At 37.2% G+C, this 17,676-nt stretch overlaps 1 protein-coding gene across 1 annotated transcript in view; it reads left to right on the top strand.

Annotated features, from left to right (window-relative positions):
• Nucleotides 1-17,676, top strand: part of MYOM2 (myomesin 2) — an 80,459-nt gene that overhangs the window by 23,422 nt on the left and 39,361 nt on the right. Inside the window, exons 10-16 of the mRNA XM_009880526.1 lie at nucleotides 2,946-3,107; nucleotides 4,984-5,125; nucleotides 6,728-6,927; nucleotides 8,103-8,156; nucleotides 10,783-10,910; nucleotides 13,964-14,147; nucleotides 17,482-17,656. Of these exons, the coding sequence (XP_009878828.1) occupies nucleotides 2,946-3,107; nucleotides 4,984-5,125; nucleotides 6,728-6,927; nucleotides 8,103-8,156; nucleotides 10,783-10,910; nucleotides 13,964-14,147; nucleotides 17,482-17,656 (1,045 nt within the window). The remainder of the gene's footprint in view (nucleotides 1-2,945; nucleotides 3,108-4,983; nucleotides 5,126-6,727; nucleotides 6,928-8,102; nucleotides 8,157-10,782; nucleotides 10,911-13,963; nucleotides 14,148-17,481; nucleotides 17,657-17,676) is intronic.

Raw genomic sequence — 17,676 nt, 5'->3', positions numbered from 1 at the left:
AAATTTTGGGTTTGGAACTGCAGCCCTAAGGAACTGTTAATTTTCAAGCACTGCCCCATATTGTTCCACTTTTCATCCAATGTGAATTGTTCTTGTACTATGGATAGGTGAACAAAAGCATACGGCTCTTTCAGTTTAACGTTTCATGATGCCAAGATAATTCTCTCTTGATGTGTAACAATATTATGCTCTTTCTTTTCCCCCTATTTGACTTAAGTTTACCTTCCTTTTGAAAATCTGAGATGAAAACTTGGTCTCTTTGAAGCCAACAGGTTTTTATTAGTGAGTCAGATAGGCCTTCATCCCATTAACCTACTTATGTTGCGAGAAATAGGGTGATACAAGTAAGCTTAGATTTGTCTTTCATTGCATATACATGGGTCACAATATTTCCAAGAGGTGTACAGGTACATCAACTGGAAGAACTTGTTCTCAAACATAGCAGGAATTCATGCACTATGAAACTTTGCTGTGTGCTACAACTCCCTGTGTTCAGTCTCTTGAAAGCTGGAGGCAATGCATAAATGTAAACAATGAGAATAATAATAATTCGTTCAACATCATGTGCTTTAGAAGTTTTGGATTTTTTTGAGAAGTAGTAGTTAATTCTACTCTTGCATTAAGACAAACTGCGTTTTTCCTAAAATTTTTCAGTTTATGTTAATCAAATAAACCCTGAGATGGATACGTATGATTTACTTCTAATAATTATACACAAGAGGAGTATGTGTTTATCCAGCATTAATAAGCTTCATGTGAGTGAACCTTATTGAGGATGTCTACTAGACTCCTAGGGGCATATAAGTAAATTGAATCAAAACCTCTGCAGTGGTTTGGGATTTGACAAACATGAACATGATGTCTATAATTTATGGTCTATTTTGAACAATTTAAGATACTGAAAGATCTAAATAAAAATAATACTTCATGAATGCATGTTGAATCTGGATATGAGTTCAGCTGGTATCAGGAGCTTTCTGTTATTGAACTCTGCTGTAATATAAACACTATAAAGGTATAGGTACCAACATTCTTCAGCCATTTATACTGTGATCTAGAATAAAATAATTGAATTCAGAGGGAAAAATCATGGCGTGCATAATTTAGCTAAAATTTCAGCAATGAAAATACATGTTGAAAGAAGCTTCAGTATACAGTAATTCCCCACTTTTTATATGAATTTTCAGCAGAGTAATATTTTAGTAAAAATATCTCATGTACTGAAAATAGCATGTGAGGCTTGAGTCACACAGTCCCCAAGGGTTAGTCTCCTGCAGGTTTGTTCCTTGGTAAGTGCTGGGAGAAGTGACAGAGCACAACACGTGAATATACTGGGAATTTGCGTGCAGTGGTAAGACCCTCTAATTGTAATATTATTGTGATGGCAGGTGCATGAATACCTGTTCTGTTAGAAGTTCTGAATATTTTTGTGGCCTCCAAAATTTACTCTTCTTGGCTTGTCTAGAAAGTCATCCATCCAGACTGCATTAAAGAGAGCTCTTGCTTTCTTAGAGGATCTGGTGGGTCTTTGGCCTTGTGTGAAGGAGACAAGTTTTTCTGCTCTTACCAAACATGAATGCTTCCACAGTTTCTGGTCTCAGGTACACATAAAAGGCAGAAATGGATGATTCTAGCCTTAATAGGAAATACAGGCTTGCCTACAGTTTCTGTATATTCAAACTAGAGCGTCTACCATTTCACTCAAGCTTGGAGTCTAAATAAGTGACCTGCATTTCAGAGGTGCTGGTCACTCAACTTCATTTTTTTCTTCAAGATTTTCCACAGAACTCAAGTATTAGTTACAGATTCTAGCTGAAGACATTTTCTGATTTCATTTAAAGTGCTTCACGTCTCTCTACACAAAGTCTCAGTACCATTGTGACATGCATGACAGAAAGGGGACATGCAGATTTTCTAGGTGAGGTTCTCATGATTAAGGATGGGAAGGAAAATAATTGAATTTACTTTATATGCTTCTCAGAAAACAACTGTGTGCTTAGGTGATTATGTAATTTACTGCTGTAAATTTTAGTAGCGTGTTTCTTCCGGTTGCTTTATTATCTGAATGTATGTAATTTTTTTATACCTTCTTATGCAATTCAGCTTGTAGGTGGGAAAACTGATTCCTTTGCAATTGTTGAAGTGTCTGTTTCAAAGTGTATTTAAGCAATAGAATAATAAACATTTATAGATATTCAGCTCCTTTAAATACAGTTCTGCTGCATTGATTACAATAAATTAGTATGCACTAAGTCTTAGGGAGTTAAAAATAAAAAACAATCCAATCAATTATTAAAAAGGGTGATATGAGAAAGTCCCTTGGCTAGCATAAAATATCCTGCTCATTCTTTTTCTCTGGTTTCGCTAGGCAATCAGATTAATTTGCATTAATCATGGGTCATCACCTCTCACCTGTGAGACATTCAAATTTAATTTTATTCACTGCTCAACAGGCATACCTCAAAGATTTAAATTTAGTGTACATTTATAGCAGTCCTCAGATTAAACTGAAATCTGTTTTTTAAACTTGGAGGAAGAAATTAAGTAATCTGACATTTGACATGAACAGGTAGCAAAACTTATTAAAAATGAAAGAAAGTTCCAACCTGCATTTATTACAGGGTATGGCAGGTTTTCATGCCATTGTTTCAAAATGTGGATAATATTTTTCTCTGACAGTGTATTAAAAACTATAGTGATGGGATTTCTGTTGTTGGCACTGCATAGGGTAGTCTGAGACTTCATATTCTCTAAAATTCACTGATGGAATAAGTTTAGAGAGACACAGCTTTATCTCTGTAGAGTTTTCATAACATCAAAGCACCGTTACTCTGAATAAAGCTGGTATAAAAGTTAGTTTGTGCCCCTGATTAGCACAGAGCTGCACAAGGACATAGGTTGTTCTGGCCAGCATAGTAATGTGTCTTATGGGTCTTCTCTTCCAGATGTGCTGATAAAGGACTCCAAGTGGACGAAGCTGTATTTTGGAGAAGGCCAAGCAGCTCTGTCCTTTACCCATCTGAACAAAGATGATGAAGGTTTATACACCCTGCGCATGGTTACAAAAGGTGGAGTGAGCGAATACAGTGCATACCTGTTTGTCAGAGGTAAACTTTTCATGTGTTTCTTGGGGACAAATTAAAAAGAGCAGAAGAAATATTAGGTTTCTTAAACAATTCCATGTAATGACTGAAGTACAAAAAAAATTCAGCCTTGTAGTATTTCATAGTCATTTGATTTATATAGTAGTTTTTGCTAGAAAAAACAGTCACCTCATGTGAATGGGGAGTTTCAAGAGGAGCATGCTCCTGAGGACATTTTCTTTTCTGAAGAACAAGAGAAATAATTTTTGTGAAGAAACAGATTGTTTCTTTTTTTGACATCCTCTTTCCTGGTAGTAAATAAACATCTTTGCATGCTACCAGTCCTTACTGTAACGGTTTTAGCTCTGGAGATTGCCAACTGGGAATAAGCCTTGCTCAGTGGTCTTATACCCTGTGCCTGGCCTTAGGAGGGGGCACAGGAGAAAGAAAAAGAAATATTCCCACCACTATATCAGTCACAGTCATCTCTATAATCACAGAAAAGAAGCAAAGTAAGAAATCAGGTCACTGAAGCAATACAGTTTTCACAAGGGACATTGATAAAAGGAGATAAATGTATTAAAATAGAATAAGGGTTAGAATTTTCCTTCACATTTGCATGCACAACTCTCAGTGAAGTGAGAATGAGTTTCCATATGCACCTGTGAGCAGAACTTAGTTTTCACTTTTTTATTTTTTTCATTGAAAGATGAAAATATCTCTGGCTGAGCAGTTCTTTCACTCTCTTAAATAGCTTGTTCAACATCCTTGATGGTGGCAAATTGGAGCAGTGCCATTGAAGCCAATGGAGCTGTGATTTTAAACCTTGTTGTTTTTGGAAATGTATTGGAATATATGTGAAGTGTTGTCCAGACAGTTTGTGTGGGGTGGAGGGACATGAGTGCTATTTGCAGGGGGCTGAGTTCCATCTTCCTCACAGGACTAGTGCAAGGGCTTCATCAGCTTTGCAACATGTCCTGCACAAGCCACTCTGCCACCTTGATCTTATTGAAACAATTTTGCTACAGCTTTCTATTTCCCAATTACCTTCTAAGAAAGAAAGTACCCAGGTGAAAAAGGCCCACTAATGTATAAAAACTTTCCTAGAAGTTTTTATTGTAGTGGTGGGCCACTTTTAGGTACCTCTGTTGTCCGTTTTATGCTATGTCTGATCCCTTTGCATGCCCAGGACCCTGGACGTCAGTTGTGTCCTCTGGAGTCTCTAGTGTCCTCTGTTGGCCTTCCTCGCCACCTCACAAATGATTGCGATTAGACTTTATAAATTTAGACTCTCTACAGGATGTTTCTGTGTTATAGAAACCTTTCTTTGAAGGGAGGAAAATTTACCTGTTAGGAGACTTCAGTAGGAGTGGTGGGTCTACATCAGTCAACACCTCTCAAAATGAAGCTGCAGTAGGGTATCTTAATGGTAGAACAATGATTACTTACATGTGTTGGTATTGTAAGACTTTAAATAAAAAGTACCCTTAGAATGTACCAGGACTCTGAAAATTTTTTATTACTTAAGAGATTTATTTTCCTCAAACATGTTCTTTACTGAGTACCTTGTTCTGGTCAGTAATCCACTGAGCTACAGCTTTCAGTGCGAAAGAGCATCAAAAACATATAGGGTAGTTTAATTCTCGTGAGAAGTAAAGGGTATTTGATGCCAAAACTAATTTTCTGCCCCCCAAAATATCCCTGAACATTTTTATTTATGTGGAGGTGTAGACATTATGGGCCTGATTCATTAGTTCAGTGAATTACTATGTAATGAAACCTTTGGGCTCCCATTCATATAAACAAACAGCACAGTGAACTGGAAATCTTCCCTTTTGTCTTTGTGGTACATTTCAGAGGAGTCAGGGTCAAAAGTGATTTATTTTTATTTGTGGTCCAGATGCTGATGCATTGATCGCGGGAGCACCAGGGGCGCCAATGGATGTTAAATGCCAAGATGCTAACAGAGACTATGTTATTGTTACCTGGAAACCACCAAACACAACCAGTGAGAGTCCAGTCATTGGCTATTTTGTTGACAAGTATGTAAACATTAGGATTTATTTAATTTTGTTCATTGCCAAAACCATGTATATACTGAAGAAAAAACCCCAAACATTATATCCTTCGATATGTGGGTTCTTTAGATATATTTTTACAGACCCTAGGCACTGGAACTCAGTTGCTACTGTGTTAAATTACTAGATTATTCGCTGGCAAACTTTTAGCCCTGATGATCTAGTACCTTTCCAGGCAATTCTGGGCGCAGTCTGGGAGTTAGCAAGGGCCAGGGGCCATTCCCAGTAATCATTTGCAGGCAGCCACACTTTATCAGACACTAAAAATGTTCAATAGTATTGATGTGGCCAAATCAGAGAATGAGCCCTGGCAATATTTAATTTATAGAAGCCAGCATCCATGGACATCTTGAATTAGATGTAGTCTCTTTAATCTGTATACAACAAAGGCTGAAATCTTGGAATTCATGCATTATCTTTTTATTTCTGCCTTAACTGTGGTACACCAGGAGCTCAAGGCATGGGCTCCTACCAGCATGAGCTGGTAGTTTAAATCAGAATGGCAATCCTCTCTGCTCCAGTCTCCTTTGCACTTTGCTGGGGATTCAGCTCAGTGCAGGCAGCCCAGGGTCAGGGGATCCAAGTGCTATTTTGCCTGAAGTGCATGCTTGCCCCTTGTAGCCAGAGCAGAACATCTGACACTTAGTGTCTGAAACTGTCAGTCAGCAAAAACATTACTGAAACGATATCATAATGTATACTACTCTGGACTTAAAAGCAACATTTGCAGCTCATTGCTATTTGCTACCCCATAATTTGGTCTAGTTCAGAGACAACTGTCTGGGAATTGCTGGAAAATGTCGGCTTATGAATGGCAGTCAGTATGAGGAAATTAACTTAAGTCCTGGGGACTCTACCATTTATATCCAATTTGTGCAGTGCATAGATCATGAGACTATTTCACCTAATTTGTGTATAATCTAGTCAGATGTGCCTTTTTACATTTTGCTTGGGTTACTGCAGCAACAAGAAGCCCTTGACTGTGCCCTATTTTTCCTGGTATTGTCTGGTCAAAAGGCAGTCTTCTCCACAAAAGTTTATAGTAGTAGGACACAAAACAGATGTGTGCACACAAAGGAGCCGGTATGAGGTTGTCAGTCTGCTTCTTGATGACTCCTACATTCTGTGGCCCAACCATTGTTGAAGAGAAAAGCACAAAGATGCTTGCTTTAAAACATGACAAGAACAAGATGGAAAAGACTCGGTGAATGTTGCAGTTTTAGCATGTTCTGTGGAGATGCATGTTAAAAATAAAAGTGAATAATGTGTTCTTTAGATGACAAGGAAGAAAATCAAATGGAAGGAAGCAGAGATAGTTGAAAAGGCCAAAAAGCATGCAAGAAAAATGACCTTTGCAATTGCATTATGAATAAATATGAGCAAAGTGGAAACTGGTTGTCTGATCAGAGGAAGGAGTGTATAAAGTGTGTGACTTTCATTAATGAGGTGTGTGGTTTACTTCCTCAACTTAGTGAGGATGACTTCTGTGATTCTGATGGTGTGTGTAGGATAGTGTATATTTATTGTGGAATGATACTGATAAATCCTTTCTTTTGCTACTCCAAGATGTGAAGTAGGTTTGGAAAACTGGGTCCAGTGCAATGATGCTCCCGTAAAAATCTGCAAGTATCCCGTGACTGGTCTTTATGAGGGACGGTCTTACATATTCCGTGTGAGAGCAGTGAACAGTGCTGGCATTAGCAGGCCTTCTCGAGTCTCTGAACCAGTTGCAGCTCTTGACCCCGTTGACCTGGAGAGAACACAAAGTAGGTTATACAAGGCTGAAACAGATGTTGAATATTTGATGTTATTTTTATTCAGATTCGGTTTGCTTATTTAACCTAAGGAGCAGAGTTTATTTCTTCCTTTGACTGAGTATCTCACTAATTTCAAGGTGGGGGATGTAGTTGGAATGGCAAGGTCCATACAGAAAATTTGGTAGGACCTAGGGACTCCACCTCATTTATGGCTGGTTTGGCTTAGCTTTAAATATAGACAGTCATTGTCACAAGGAGCGATGTTTTCAAAAGAACTAATATGCCCTGGAGTCTTGGATCATTTGCACTGGGAGATTGGCCCTCAGATCCCATAAACTTCTTTATTTGCTGGTAGTAACTTTTGAAAAAGCTGTTGAATATGTCTGGTTTAGTTAAAGAAAAAATAAAAAATGTCATATGAATTCACTGGCCCGCAGACTGTTGTATTTGTCCACAACTTTTTTTCTCAGTGAAGTGCCAGTACTGGCACAAAGGCCCCATGTTACAGGTTGGAGGGTCTCTAATATTATGAGTTTTCTGGCAGATGGAAAAAGTCAATCTAATAAACAAGCTCTGTCTGAAAGCTGGTCTTGTGCTCAAGGCCACTGCAGACTTCAAAGGAGCCTTATGAGAGCTTCTATACAAATAGAGTAAGCTCGCTTGCTCTGGGGAGTAGTTTTATTGATTTAGCCTTGTCCTAAACCCCTGTGCAGATTCTGTGTATCGTTTACTTGCACACCTTCTGTTCTGTGTGCTCCTTTTACTCAGAAGGGAATGAAACTCATTATGAAGACTGCAAAGCAGTGCCCCAGTGTTGCTTGTAAAATCTGAGTTGAATATGCTGTGTTTCCATTAGCTTTATGATTAATTCCTATAACAAAATTCCAATTCATGATACAATTGTTTATTAATCTACCACATAATTGAATCCATCTACTGTGACTATAATTCTTGCTTTTTAGCAAATCTTTAAATAGTACTGTTTTGTCATGCTCTGTTTTCCTAAGGAAGTGAATGAACCAGTGTATATGACTTTGAGTTGACTCCATCTGGGGAAAGATTTAATAAGAGGGCTATAGAAATAGAGGTATACAGGCTTTTGAACAGGTGATAAACAAGAATTTTCAAAATTTGTAAATATATTAAACTGGTCCAAGAAATTAATTGAATATTTTGATTAACAGCTATCCATGTGGATGAAGGGCGAAAGATTGTGATCAGTAAAGATGACCTTGAAGGTATGTAACATTTCTATGATTTCAGTCTATCTGTTATATTCCAGGTATTTAGCATGATAAGTAGAAACATAGCTTGAAAAGAAATCCACCTAGTGAGTAAACTCTTTATAATAATAAATAAAGACAGATATTCTGGCTTTCAAGGATGAGAGAACATAAGTGAAAGATGAGGTCTAAAAGGACACAGAACATCACACTCTCAACAGCACTACTTTCATTATATGCTGACAGCACCTCCTCACCTTTTTGCTTTGGCTAGTGCCAAGCTGAGTTTAAACAGCTGAACATTGCCATTGATTGCCCATATTTCCCTTCCTCGTATCCTTCTGGGAGCTAAATATAGCTTTTTTTAGACTGAATTTGATGATCTGAGCAAGTTATTTCCATTTTCACAAAACTTATGCAGTCCATCCCAATTCTTTAATTAATATAGCTATCTGAATAGAGAGGTTTTTCTTAACCTTAAGGTTATACGCTAAATATTGTTTTTCCTCAGGAGAACTGGAGAGATCACTTCCAACTTTTGAGATAAAGCCTGAATTTCTTCTGTCTTTGGTTATTTCTATATGTGGTGGTTATTTTTTTTTTTAGGCTTGGATAATGATCTTTTCACTTAAACTGTCAAAAATGTTGACTGTAATGACTCAGTAGTAAAAAAAAAAAAAAAAAAAAGTCTGTCTACTCTCTTCCACAAAGGTTATAAAGTGTAACTCCAATAATAACAGTAAAAGAGAAACCACCTGAGAACAGGTGTAATTCGAAGGAGAATTGGATATTAAATGGTTTTCCCCAGTGCACAAGCAGTACAGAAGTCTCCCTATTTTTACAATGGTACCTTAAAGGAATTGATACAGGTATTATAGGATCAGAATCACATTGTAGGCTCAGAAAATATTTGTCTTACTTGTTTGGCTTCAAAGAATGTACTCCTGCTCTCAGGATTGCCTGAGAATGATCAGAGGTGTTAAATGGCCACTCTGGCATAAACATAATGATATTTAGATTTCTGTAAAATGAATGTGTGCATTCAATAAAGGAGTATGAATATCCAGATACTATTGTTTATATAGATCATTACTTTCACCTGCAAGATTGAAGACCATTTCTGAAAAAGTGATCTCATAGATCACAAATGGATTTCCTTTTTAGTGCTGATGACCTTCCATTCTGCAAGAGCAGGCTGTACTGTCACATTATATCTTTACAAATTATGTCAGCTTTGGGGTTTTCCAGGATGTAAGAAAACATGTTGAGATTTAGTTACGTGAAACCAATTGGAAACCGTTTGACTTTATGCATCATGTTGTGAATGATTATTGTAATTTTCTTGACTGTATGCTGAAAATTTTGTCTTAAACTCAGCTGATCCGTGTGCCTTTCTTAAAGAAAAAGTGTATTTGTAGGAAATCAAGTATAGAGAGCATTGAGAGAAAATAAATTTTCTTTGGATATGTCAGTTTGGCTTAAAAAAAGTTGGTTTTGATTGGGAAATGTGTAAGACAAAATGACTTCAGTTTATGTTTTGAACCTGGTTGGTTCTACAGATGTTTATAAACTGTTAAAACATCACTACAATGATTTAGAGATTATTAGTGAAACATTTTTCTCTTTTTTAATGTCAAATCCTAAGCATTTAGGGGATATATGCTCCTTGCTAGCCTGACAAGTGGCAAAATGTACCTTAAAAGAACAAAACCTTTTGCTTTTTCTATTGCATACCATAAAAATAAAATATCTGGAGGTATCTGCTGGTTGCTATTTCTGACCCATCACCAAGAGGAAGCTTTTTCAGAGCTGTGTAGCTATGCCTAAAGCAGTCCGTCGTAAGTCTGAGCCTCTCCTATCTAGTGCTTTTACATCATTGTAATTCCTCAGATAGCGAAACCAGCTCCTTCTCACACTGCAGAGGGTGAGAATGACCACAAAGGGCCACGCTGGTTTCCTCCAGCCTGGCCCAGGGCACGCAAGTCCTGCCTCTCATTCCCAGTAACCCTGCCAGGTGAGTGTGGAGAGGGATCTGATCAGGCCACTCCAACTGGTGGAGTCACCAGGGGGCTGGTGACATATTTCTGTGTCTCTCACCCATGGTTTTTAGAACTGCTTTAGACTATACAGGTGGTAACACAATCATGTTATAGGATATGTTGCTAATAGGTTCTGCTTCCTTTTCTGCTTTCTGCTTTGTTTTAAGCTGCTTTTCTCCTTACTGTACTTCCCTTCCAGACATCTTCTTCTGGTCTAATTTTTTGTAATACTTTAGACATCTGCCTTTGATCAAAAAACATCTCTTGTTTGCATAGAGTGAGTAGGTTTTTTCGAATGTATTCTGCCCAGTAGAAAGAGGTAATTCAAATGTGATCAAAGAAAAAAAGTGTAAGAAATGCACAGGTTTTCAGGGGCATATTTAGCTTTTCCTGAAAAAGTAAATGACTAGCTTTTAATACTGATGCTTTATTTGTCAAAATTTAATTGAAGTGAGCAAGTGAACTGCACAGATGATATCGTAGCCCCTAATAGCTGAGCATTGCACTGCAGGGTGGGAGTTCAGAAAGATGAGCTGTAGCATGAGTACTGACCCAGGGGTTAATCTGCTGTTTAACACTCACTACGTTTATTGCTCTTCCAGGAGATATTCAGATTCCAGGCCCTCCCACCAATGTACATGCTTCAGAAATCAGCAAAACATATGTTGTAATCAGCTGGGATCCACCTGTTCCCCGTGGCAGGGAGCCACTGACTTATTTCATTGAGAAGGTACTGTACTGTACAGTGGCATTCAGCTGTAAGGCATTTCATTGCTGTGTGCAATTACAGTCAACTAATTTTTAGGACTGCAGAATGAACAATAAAACTAACACTTTGAGAGGTCTCACAGGATTTGGTAATGGGATGTTAGAAAAGCATGGACAATCAAATGTCTTATTACATGATTTAATGAACATTGAAACTCAAGGTCCAGGGAAAAGGATGCCCCTGTGTTATTTGCTTACTTCTGTCTAAAATGAGAACAAACTACATGTTTATTAGTTTAATGAAAAAGAAACTTCTTAAAATTTCGTAGTCCTACAGACAAGGCTGGAAGTTTTCAGTCTAACCGTACTCAAGGGAATCTTCTGGTAGTCCTGTGGTAGAGCAAGGAATAAACAGTGACTCAAAATTTGCTCCTCACTTTCCTTTTTGCAGGCTTATGGCACCCTCTGCTCTACCCTGACATTTCCAATTTATTCCCTGTAAGGTCAACAGAGAGGCAGATGTCTGTCTCGGGTTCCGTGCTCCCTGGTATTCTTCATGGCTGCCTTCCTCTTCCCTTTGACTTGACAGGGGACTTAAGTCATCACAGTAGGGGAAGTTTGTTCTTCTCCCATCTAGGCTACTAAAATGTGAATATATCTGTCCCTGAGCCAGGTGTCTAAATTAGGTATGTTGGATTACAGCCAGAGATCATAATCTTTCGTCCTTGTGTCAAAGTTTCCCCATTACTTCAATAGGTAAATTGGGCTTCATGCCTGACCTCTAAAACTCTCACATGCCAAGCTATACTTAGTTTTTATGAATTATGCCTCTAACATATGCCCCTTCTTAATGATCCACAAACACTAAAACTATCAATAAAGCTGGCACACATTCAATTTGCATCTTGAATATTGTTACAGCTTTTTCTCAGGCCCTTATCATGCATCTTTTTAACTGTTCGCGTCTGTTCAGCACATTCCTCTGAAGTTAATTTCCCAGCCAATCATTCTGTTCACATCACTTCTCTTTTTGCAGCCTCTATCTTGCCTTTTCCTTCTCAGTCACATCAAAATCTCCAGTTTGAAAGCTTATTGCAGCCCATCTCTACATCCTTTATCATCCATTACCTGCTGGATGTTGAAACAAAAAAAACCTGTAAAGTGAAGTCCAGTCACTAGTTAAATTTTCCAGCAAGCACATCCATGTTTTCTCCCACTCTGCTTTTCCCATTCAAGAAAAGTAATGAAAATTTCCATGGAAATAAGTATCTAGTTTTCTTTCTATGCAATACAATATCATGTCTTCCTTGTAATTATTCCCAGTTGTGTACATCTGCTCTTACCTATAAATTTCAAGCATACTGACTTAAGGATTTTGAACCAGCTCTTGGCATGAAATTACCTAGTTATTTCCAGAATATGCAGAAATAGCCCAGGTAAAAATCTCAGAAGTAGATTTCTATTGAGTGGACACCTACACTTGGTTAGCTGAATTTCATTCTAAGTATGAATTGGAAAATATCTGTATCTGCATGTTTTACAGAAATAGCTTTATATAGCTCCAGAAACAGTGTAGAGCAATGACAACGATGAACAAACAAGTCTTAATTAAATGCCAAACTTACTGAGGGAAAATGAGAATGAGGACTGAAAGGCTATTATTAGAAAAATAATTCTTCGTTGTACTAATTAATACCTGAATCTAAATTTTTTTTTGCATATAAATAACATATATATAAAAATAGCTCAGTCAGTTCATAGGTGAATATTTGTTTTTTTGTTTTCCATTATCATCTGTTAGGTTAGAAAAGCAAAATTTCTGATTAATTTATTTCAAATAAAGAAGTCTCAGTCCAAAAGAATAAAAATGATTTTTTAAAGACTTCAAGAAACACAAAATGGAAGTGAGTTCTCCATACTGCATAGCAATGTTGCCTTAAAAACAGATAAATCAAATCAAACTGCAAAATAAAATGTGATGTTGATTCTTTCCTCTATGAAAATGAAATGCAACAATTAATGTTTTTCATGCAAAAAGGAAAATACATGTCAAAATACTGTTTATTGCATATTTTCCACCTTTTTCTTATGAAGAAAATGGATCTTATATTTGTTTTTTTTTCTGAGAACACTATGTGGGTTCAGTACCTATGAAAAAGATATTAATGGGCTTCAGCTGTTTAACTTTTTATGATTTATCTGTAGTTGGCCTCAACATATACAGGGTAGTTTCCAAGCACTCGTGACACACTGTTCCTCCTCTAGGAAGTTCACAGTCTATTGGATTTTGTTCACCGACTCTCTGTTCCAAAATTTTATAAACATTTAATTTGTATGCACCTTTCTGTGCTTGAAGGAAATTTTAGTTAAGCTATTTACTGAGCACTTGAGTTTTACTAAAATTGCTGAAAGACTCCATGACTAACTTTTGCTTTGGGTCAGCAGTTTATCTGTGGAACCTAACGGACAGCAGACTTCTGTCAGAGTCCTGGTTTGCTGGCTGTCTTCCATGTGCAGTTGTGAGGATGATTAGCTCAGCTGCTGCACTAAGAATATTCAAAAGTAATTATTTTATTTGAAGAATGCTTTTAGGGACACGACCTTACTCAACAGAATACATAAAGATATAGCAATGAGGAAAGTAACATGCCCCTTCATCCCCCCTATAGCAATGAGGAAAGTAACACCATCCTTCTGCAGAATTTGGATTAGGACTTGCTTGCTTTATACCAAACCTTTGGGTGTTCAAGTGAGTTTTGCAGGACATGAGAGTAATTCTTTCGGGACCAATCACAGTTGACAGTCATGGCCCTAACTGAAGGCTAGCTGTATGTACAAGTGTGCATATATTGAAGTCTAGACAGGCAGGGAGACAGTGAGGTATTCAGACCTTTTTGTAGAGTAATTGAATGCATGAGCTATGAGAATTTGCATATGTTAAAGTGAGGCATTTGAGAATGATCCTTCTCCTTTAGCTCTTAAATAAATTCATGGCAGGATGCAATACAGCAATATGTTCATTTTTTGACAGTTCACAGAAATGATTCACAGCTTTTTCCTTTTTTTTTTTTTTAGTCCATGGTTGGCAGTGGAAGCTGGCAAAGAGTCAATGCACAGGTTGCAGTAAAATCTCCTCGCTATGCAGTGTTTGACCTTGCAGAAGGAAAATCATATGTTTTCCGAGTCTTGTCAGCAAACAAGCATGGCATCAGTGATCCATCTGAAATCACAGAACCTATTCAACCACAAGATACCATTGGTAAGGCTTTAATTGTAAGGCATTAATATTAAATACGATCAATATTTTACAAAATGGAATAGACAACTCTCATTATAATTAGATTAGTATAATTACAATAATAGTAATCAAATCGATTTATGTTCAATACTGAGAAAGATTTAAAAGAGACCACAATGCTAAATTTTAGAAACATTTCAAAATTTTCACAATGATCTCAAGTCTCCTTGCTGAGACCAATAACTGTTAAAAAGTTAAAGTAATTTTAGTTATAGTTATTCATTCTTCAGAGTGCTCTATTAATGTGACTTGTCAAAAAATAGGATAATACATGTTAATCGCTAACTTAGATAATTATATTGTCTGGCTCAGGTAATTATATACTACCTAATTCCCTACAGTTTTAGCTAGATAAGGTAGCCTTTAATTTTTTTCTTAGTATTCTAAGTTGCAAATTACTGCTGGTGCAGAATTCCTGTAGCATGCAGATGAGCAAGTTTCAAGGATAGGGGAAGGCACATCTACATATTCAGTGTTAACTTTCCAAATGCATATGAAGTGTTTATCTTGGGGCCACATTAAAAAAAAAAAGGGAAAATTTAGGGACTGGTCATTCATCTTGTTGCTCTTGCAGTTTTGCAGAGGTCCCATATAACAGCCCCCTATATTGAAAGCTGTCACCTTAAGAGGACATGTCTTACTAGTACACTTGCTAGAAATATAAGAAATATTTGCAGCATCTGATATACCATAGTTCAGCAAATGTTGATAGATACAGCCTTCTTAATGTTTACTATAATTTTTAAAAATATAATGCATCACCTTTAGCTTGATCTGTAACTATACATGATGACATAAAAACATCTTTTGCTTTTATGAATTCTTGATTTGATGTCTCATTAATACACATAAATTATTTAAACCATTCAACATTCCCCAAGGTAGGGAACAAAAATACTGTATTTATTTCACTTACTACAGAAAATAGGCTATTCCTTAGGGGTTAACACAAGATGTTCTGAATAAATCATAGCTACAGTTGAAAGCAGAAAGCAGAAGATGCTATTTTAAAGAGAAACTGCAGGAATATTTTCAGAGATGGAGTTTACCACCTGAGCTAAAATACATCACACACACATGGCTCCATTTAGTTGCCTGCACATAGCACCATTTGACATTCCTGAGGGTAGCTGAGACAACTTCATGGGGCTGGCAAATGTTACACAGGAATTACGGGTAGCTTTCTCTCTTGAGCAGAAACTAGAGGACAGATGGGGTATCCTAGGCCATCCCAAATGACACCCAATATTATGCAATTGAATTGAGTGGAAAAGAGTATGCAGATTGAGATTAACATCTAAATTTAAGTGTTTCCCTGTAGGCATCTGCAGGTGCTCTAGATGTCTCTGCTCTCACTCTGGCAATTAGAGCCTGAAGGGTAAGTTGGCTGATATAGCCATAAATTGCAACATGGTACCCTCTATGGAGTCTCTACATTGGGGTGAGATGAATAATTTTCAGGACTCTACCAACCACTGATCAGATGCTTGGTTTAATTGGCCAAACATACATTTAGTACCTTTTGAAATGCCATTTCAGAGGGTTGTAGGTATTCACTACCTCCTGAGTCATATTTGCTAGCTCCATGAAGAAGTCTCAGATGCTCTAAAATGGCGCTAAATCAATTTGTTTGAGTAACTGAATTAAGCCCTAGATCTTTGACCATTATGGAAGCTTAAGAATGTGTGCTTGTAGACACTTGCACATAAACTCCTAAATGTAGGTACGTTTATCTCAAAGTGAATCCATTTGGTCTTACAGACTTACTGCATAAAGTACAATACTGTGTAAGTATTATTTTTTATTTTGGGATAGAAAGACCAAATGAAAGAATTGTTGCCTTTCTTTTGTTTCATGCTGCTTGTAGTTCTCTGAAATATATCAATCTGAGGAAATTAAAACGGCTTCAATAGGCAAGTGCTGGATGCCTCTTCTAAACTGTCATGAAAGGCGGAGACACTGCCTCAGTTCCTTGTGTTATGAAAGCTCAGGTAGATATTTTATAGTGTACAATTTGTGTGTTGGCCCTTACTATCTGAGATTATTTTTTTTCTATTTAGATTTTGATGTTTCTGCTTCTATTTATACACATTCAGGGTGTTTAGATCAATATAAACCAACAGTGAACTTTCATTGGATGTAAAGTGAACTGTGTATCATGCTACGTCAGGAGAACTGTAGTCAATAGACTGAAGGAAGCTTTATCCATTTCTGCTTGATGCTGCCAAGGTTGATTCCAGAATACTGGTTCCAGTTCTGGCTCCCTTATTTCAGAGGGATGAGTGTAGAGAAACTGGAGAAGTCCACTGGATGGCAACCAAGATGGCCAGGGGCCTAGAGGCACTGATCTATGAAGGGAAGGGGAGATAGCTGGGCTTGTTTAGTCTGGTGGCTTAGAAAGATGATGGTGCCGAACTGTTTGCAGCAATGCCAGATGACAAAAAAAAAGAGACAACAGCCACAAATTGTAGTTTAGAAGACTCAGTTTGGACATTATGCTCTTAGTGAAAAAGGTGCAACAGTTCAATGCTGAAATAGGTTGCTCAAGGAAGCTGTCAAATCTCCACTGTTAGAAGTTTTCAAGACTCAGACAAAACCGTGACTGACAATCCAGTTTAGCATTGGTAATAATCCCACTCTCAGAGACAGGTTGGACTAGATGATTCCCAGAGATCCTTTCCAAACACCATTTCTATGTTTCTATGAAATCCATCCAGCTAAGTTTAGCTAAACACGTAGCATCCAAACACGTGCTTAAAGTTGTCCTGAAAAGCTGGCCTTTTCTGATTTTGGATTGTCAATATTTGACTGGAAGGTAGCATTTCATAACTCTTATGATATTACACCTTTACAGTTTATGTACATTTCTTACTGATGCAGTAGTGCTACGGGGGCTATACATAAGCCTCTTATTTGAAAGAGAACTTCTGAGAGAGAACATTTTCATATCTGTATGCCTTTATCCACACTGATATTTGAAAATATGTTCTCTTATAACTCACTCAGAAATTCTATATAAAATCAGACAGGTACGGAGATTTATAGCTCAGAGTAAGTTTGTTCTAAGTAATCAAATAGAAAAATAAATATATGTATACACACATGTATAGAAGTATCCAGGCAAGTAAAAAAAAATATACTAAACCAAATATCATATAGCATTATTAACATGGTAATATGAGAAGTCATAGCTGTAGTGATTAAATTATGATAAAAGCATAGTGTTGCATCTACCTCAATGTACTTTTATTTGTATGTATTTCATAATAGTACATATTTTCTCTCTTTTTCTTAGTTGCCCCATCTACACCTGGTCAAGTAGTCGCCACAAGGAATACAAAAACATCAGTTGTAGTTCAATGGGATAAACCAAAACACGAAGAGGACTTGTACGGCTACTACATTGACTATTCTGTGGTGGGATCAAATCGCTGGGAACCTAGTAACCATAAACCTATTAAATATAACAGGTATTGACAATATTTCTGTA

The sequence above is a fragment of the Charadrius vociferus genome, unplaced genomic scaffold, assembly GCF_000708025.1.
Source record: "Charadrius vociferus isolate BGI_N301 unplaced genomic scaffold, ASM70802v2 scaffold123, whole genome shotgun sequence".
NCBI lineage: Eukaryota > Metazoa > Chordata > Aves > Charadriiformes > Charadriidae > Charadrius > Charadrius vociferus.
Note: the sequence above shows the minus strand (reverse complement) of the source record. Positions and strands in the feature narration are given on the sequence as shown.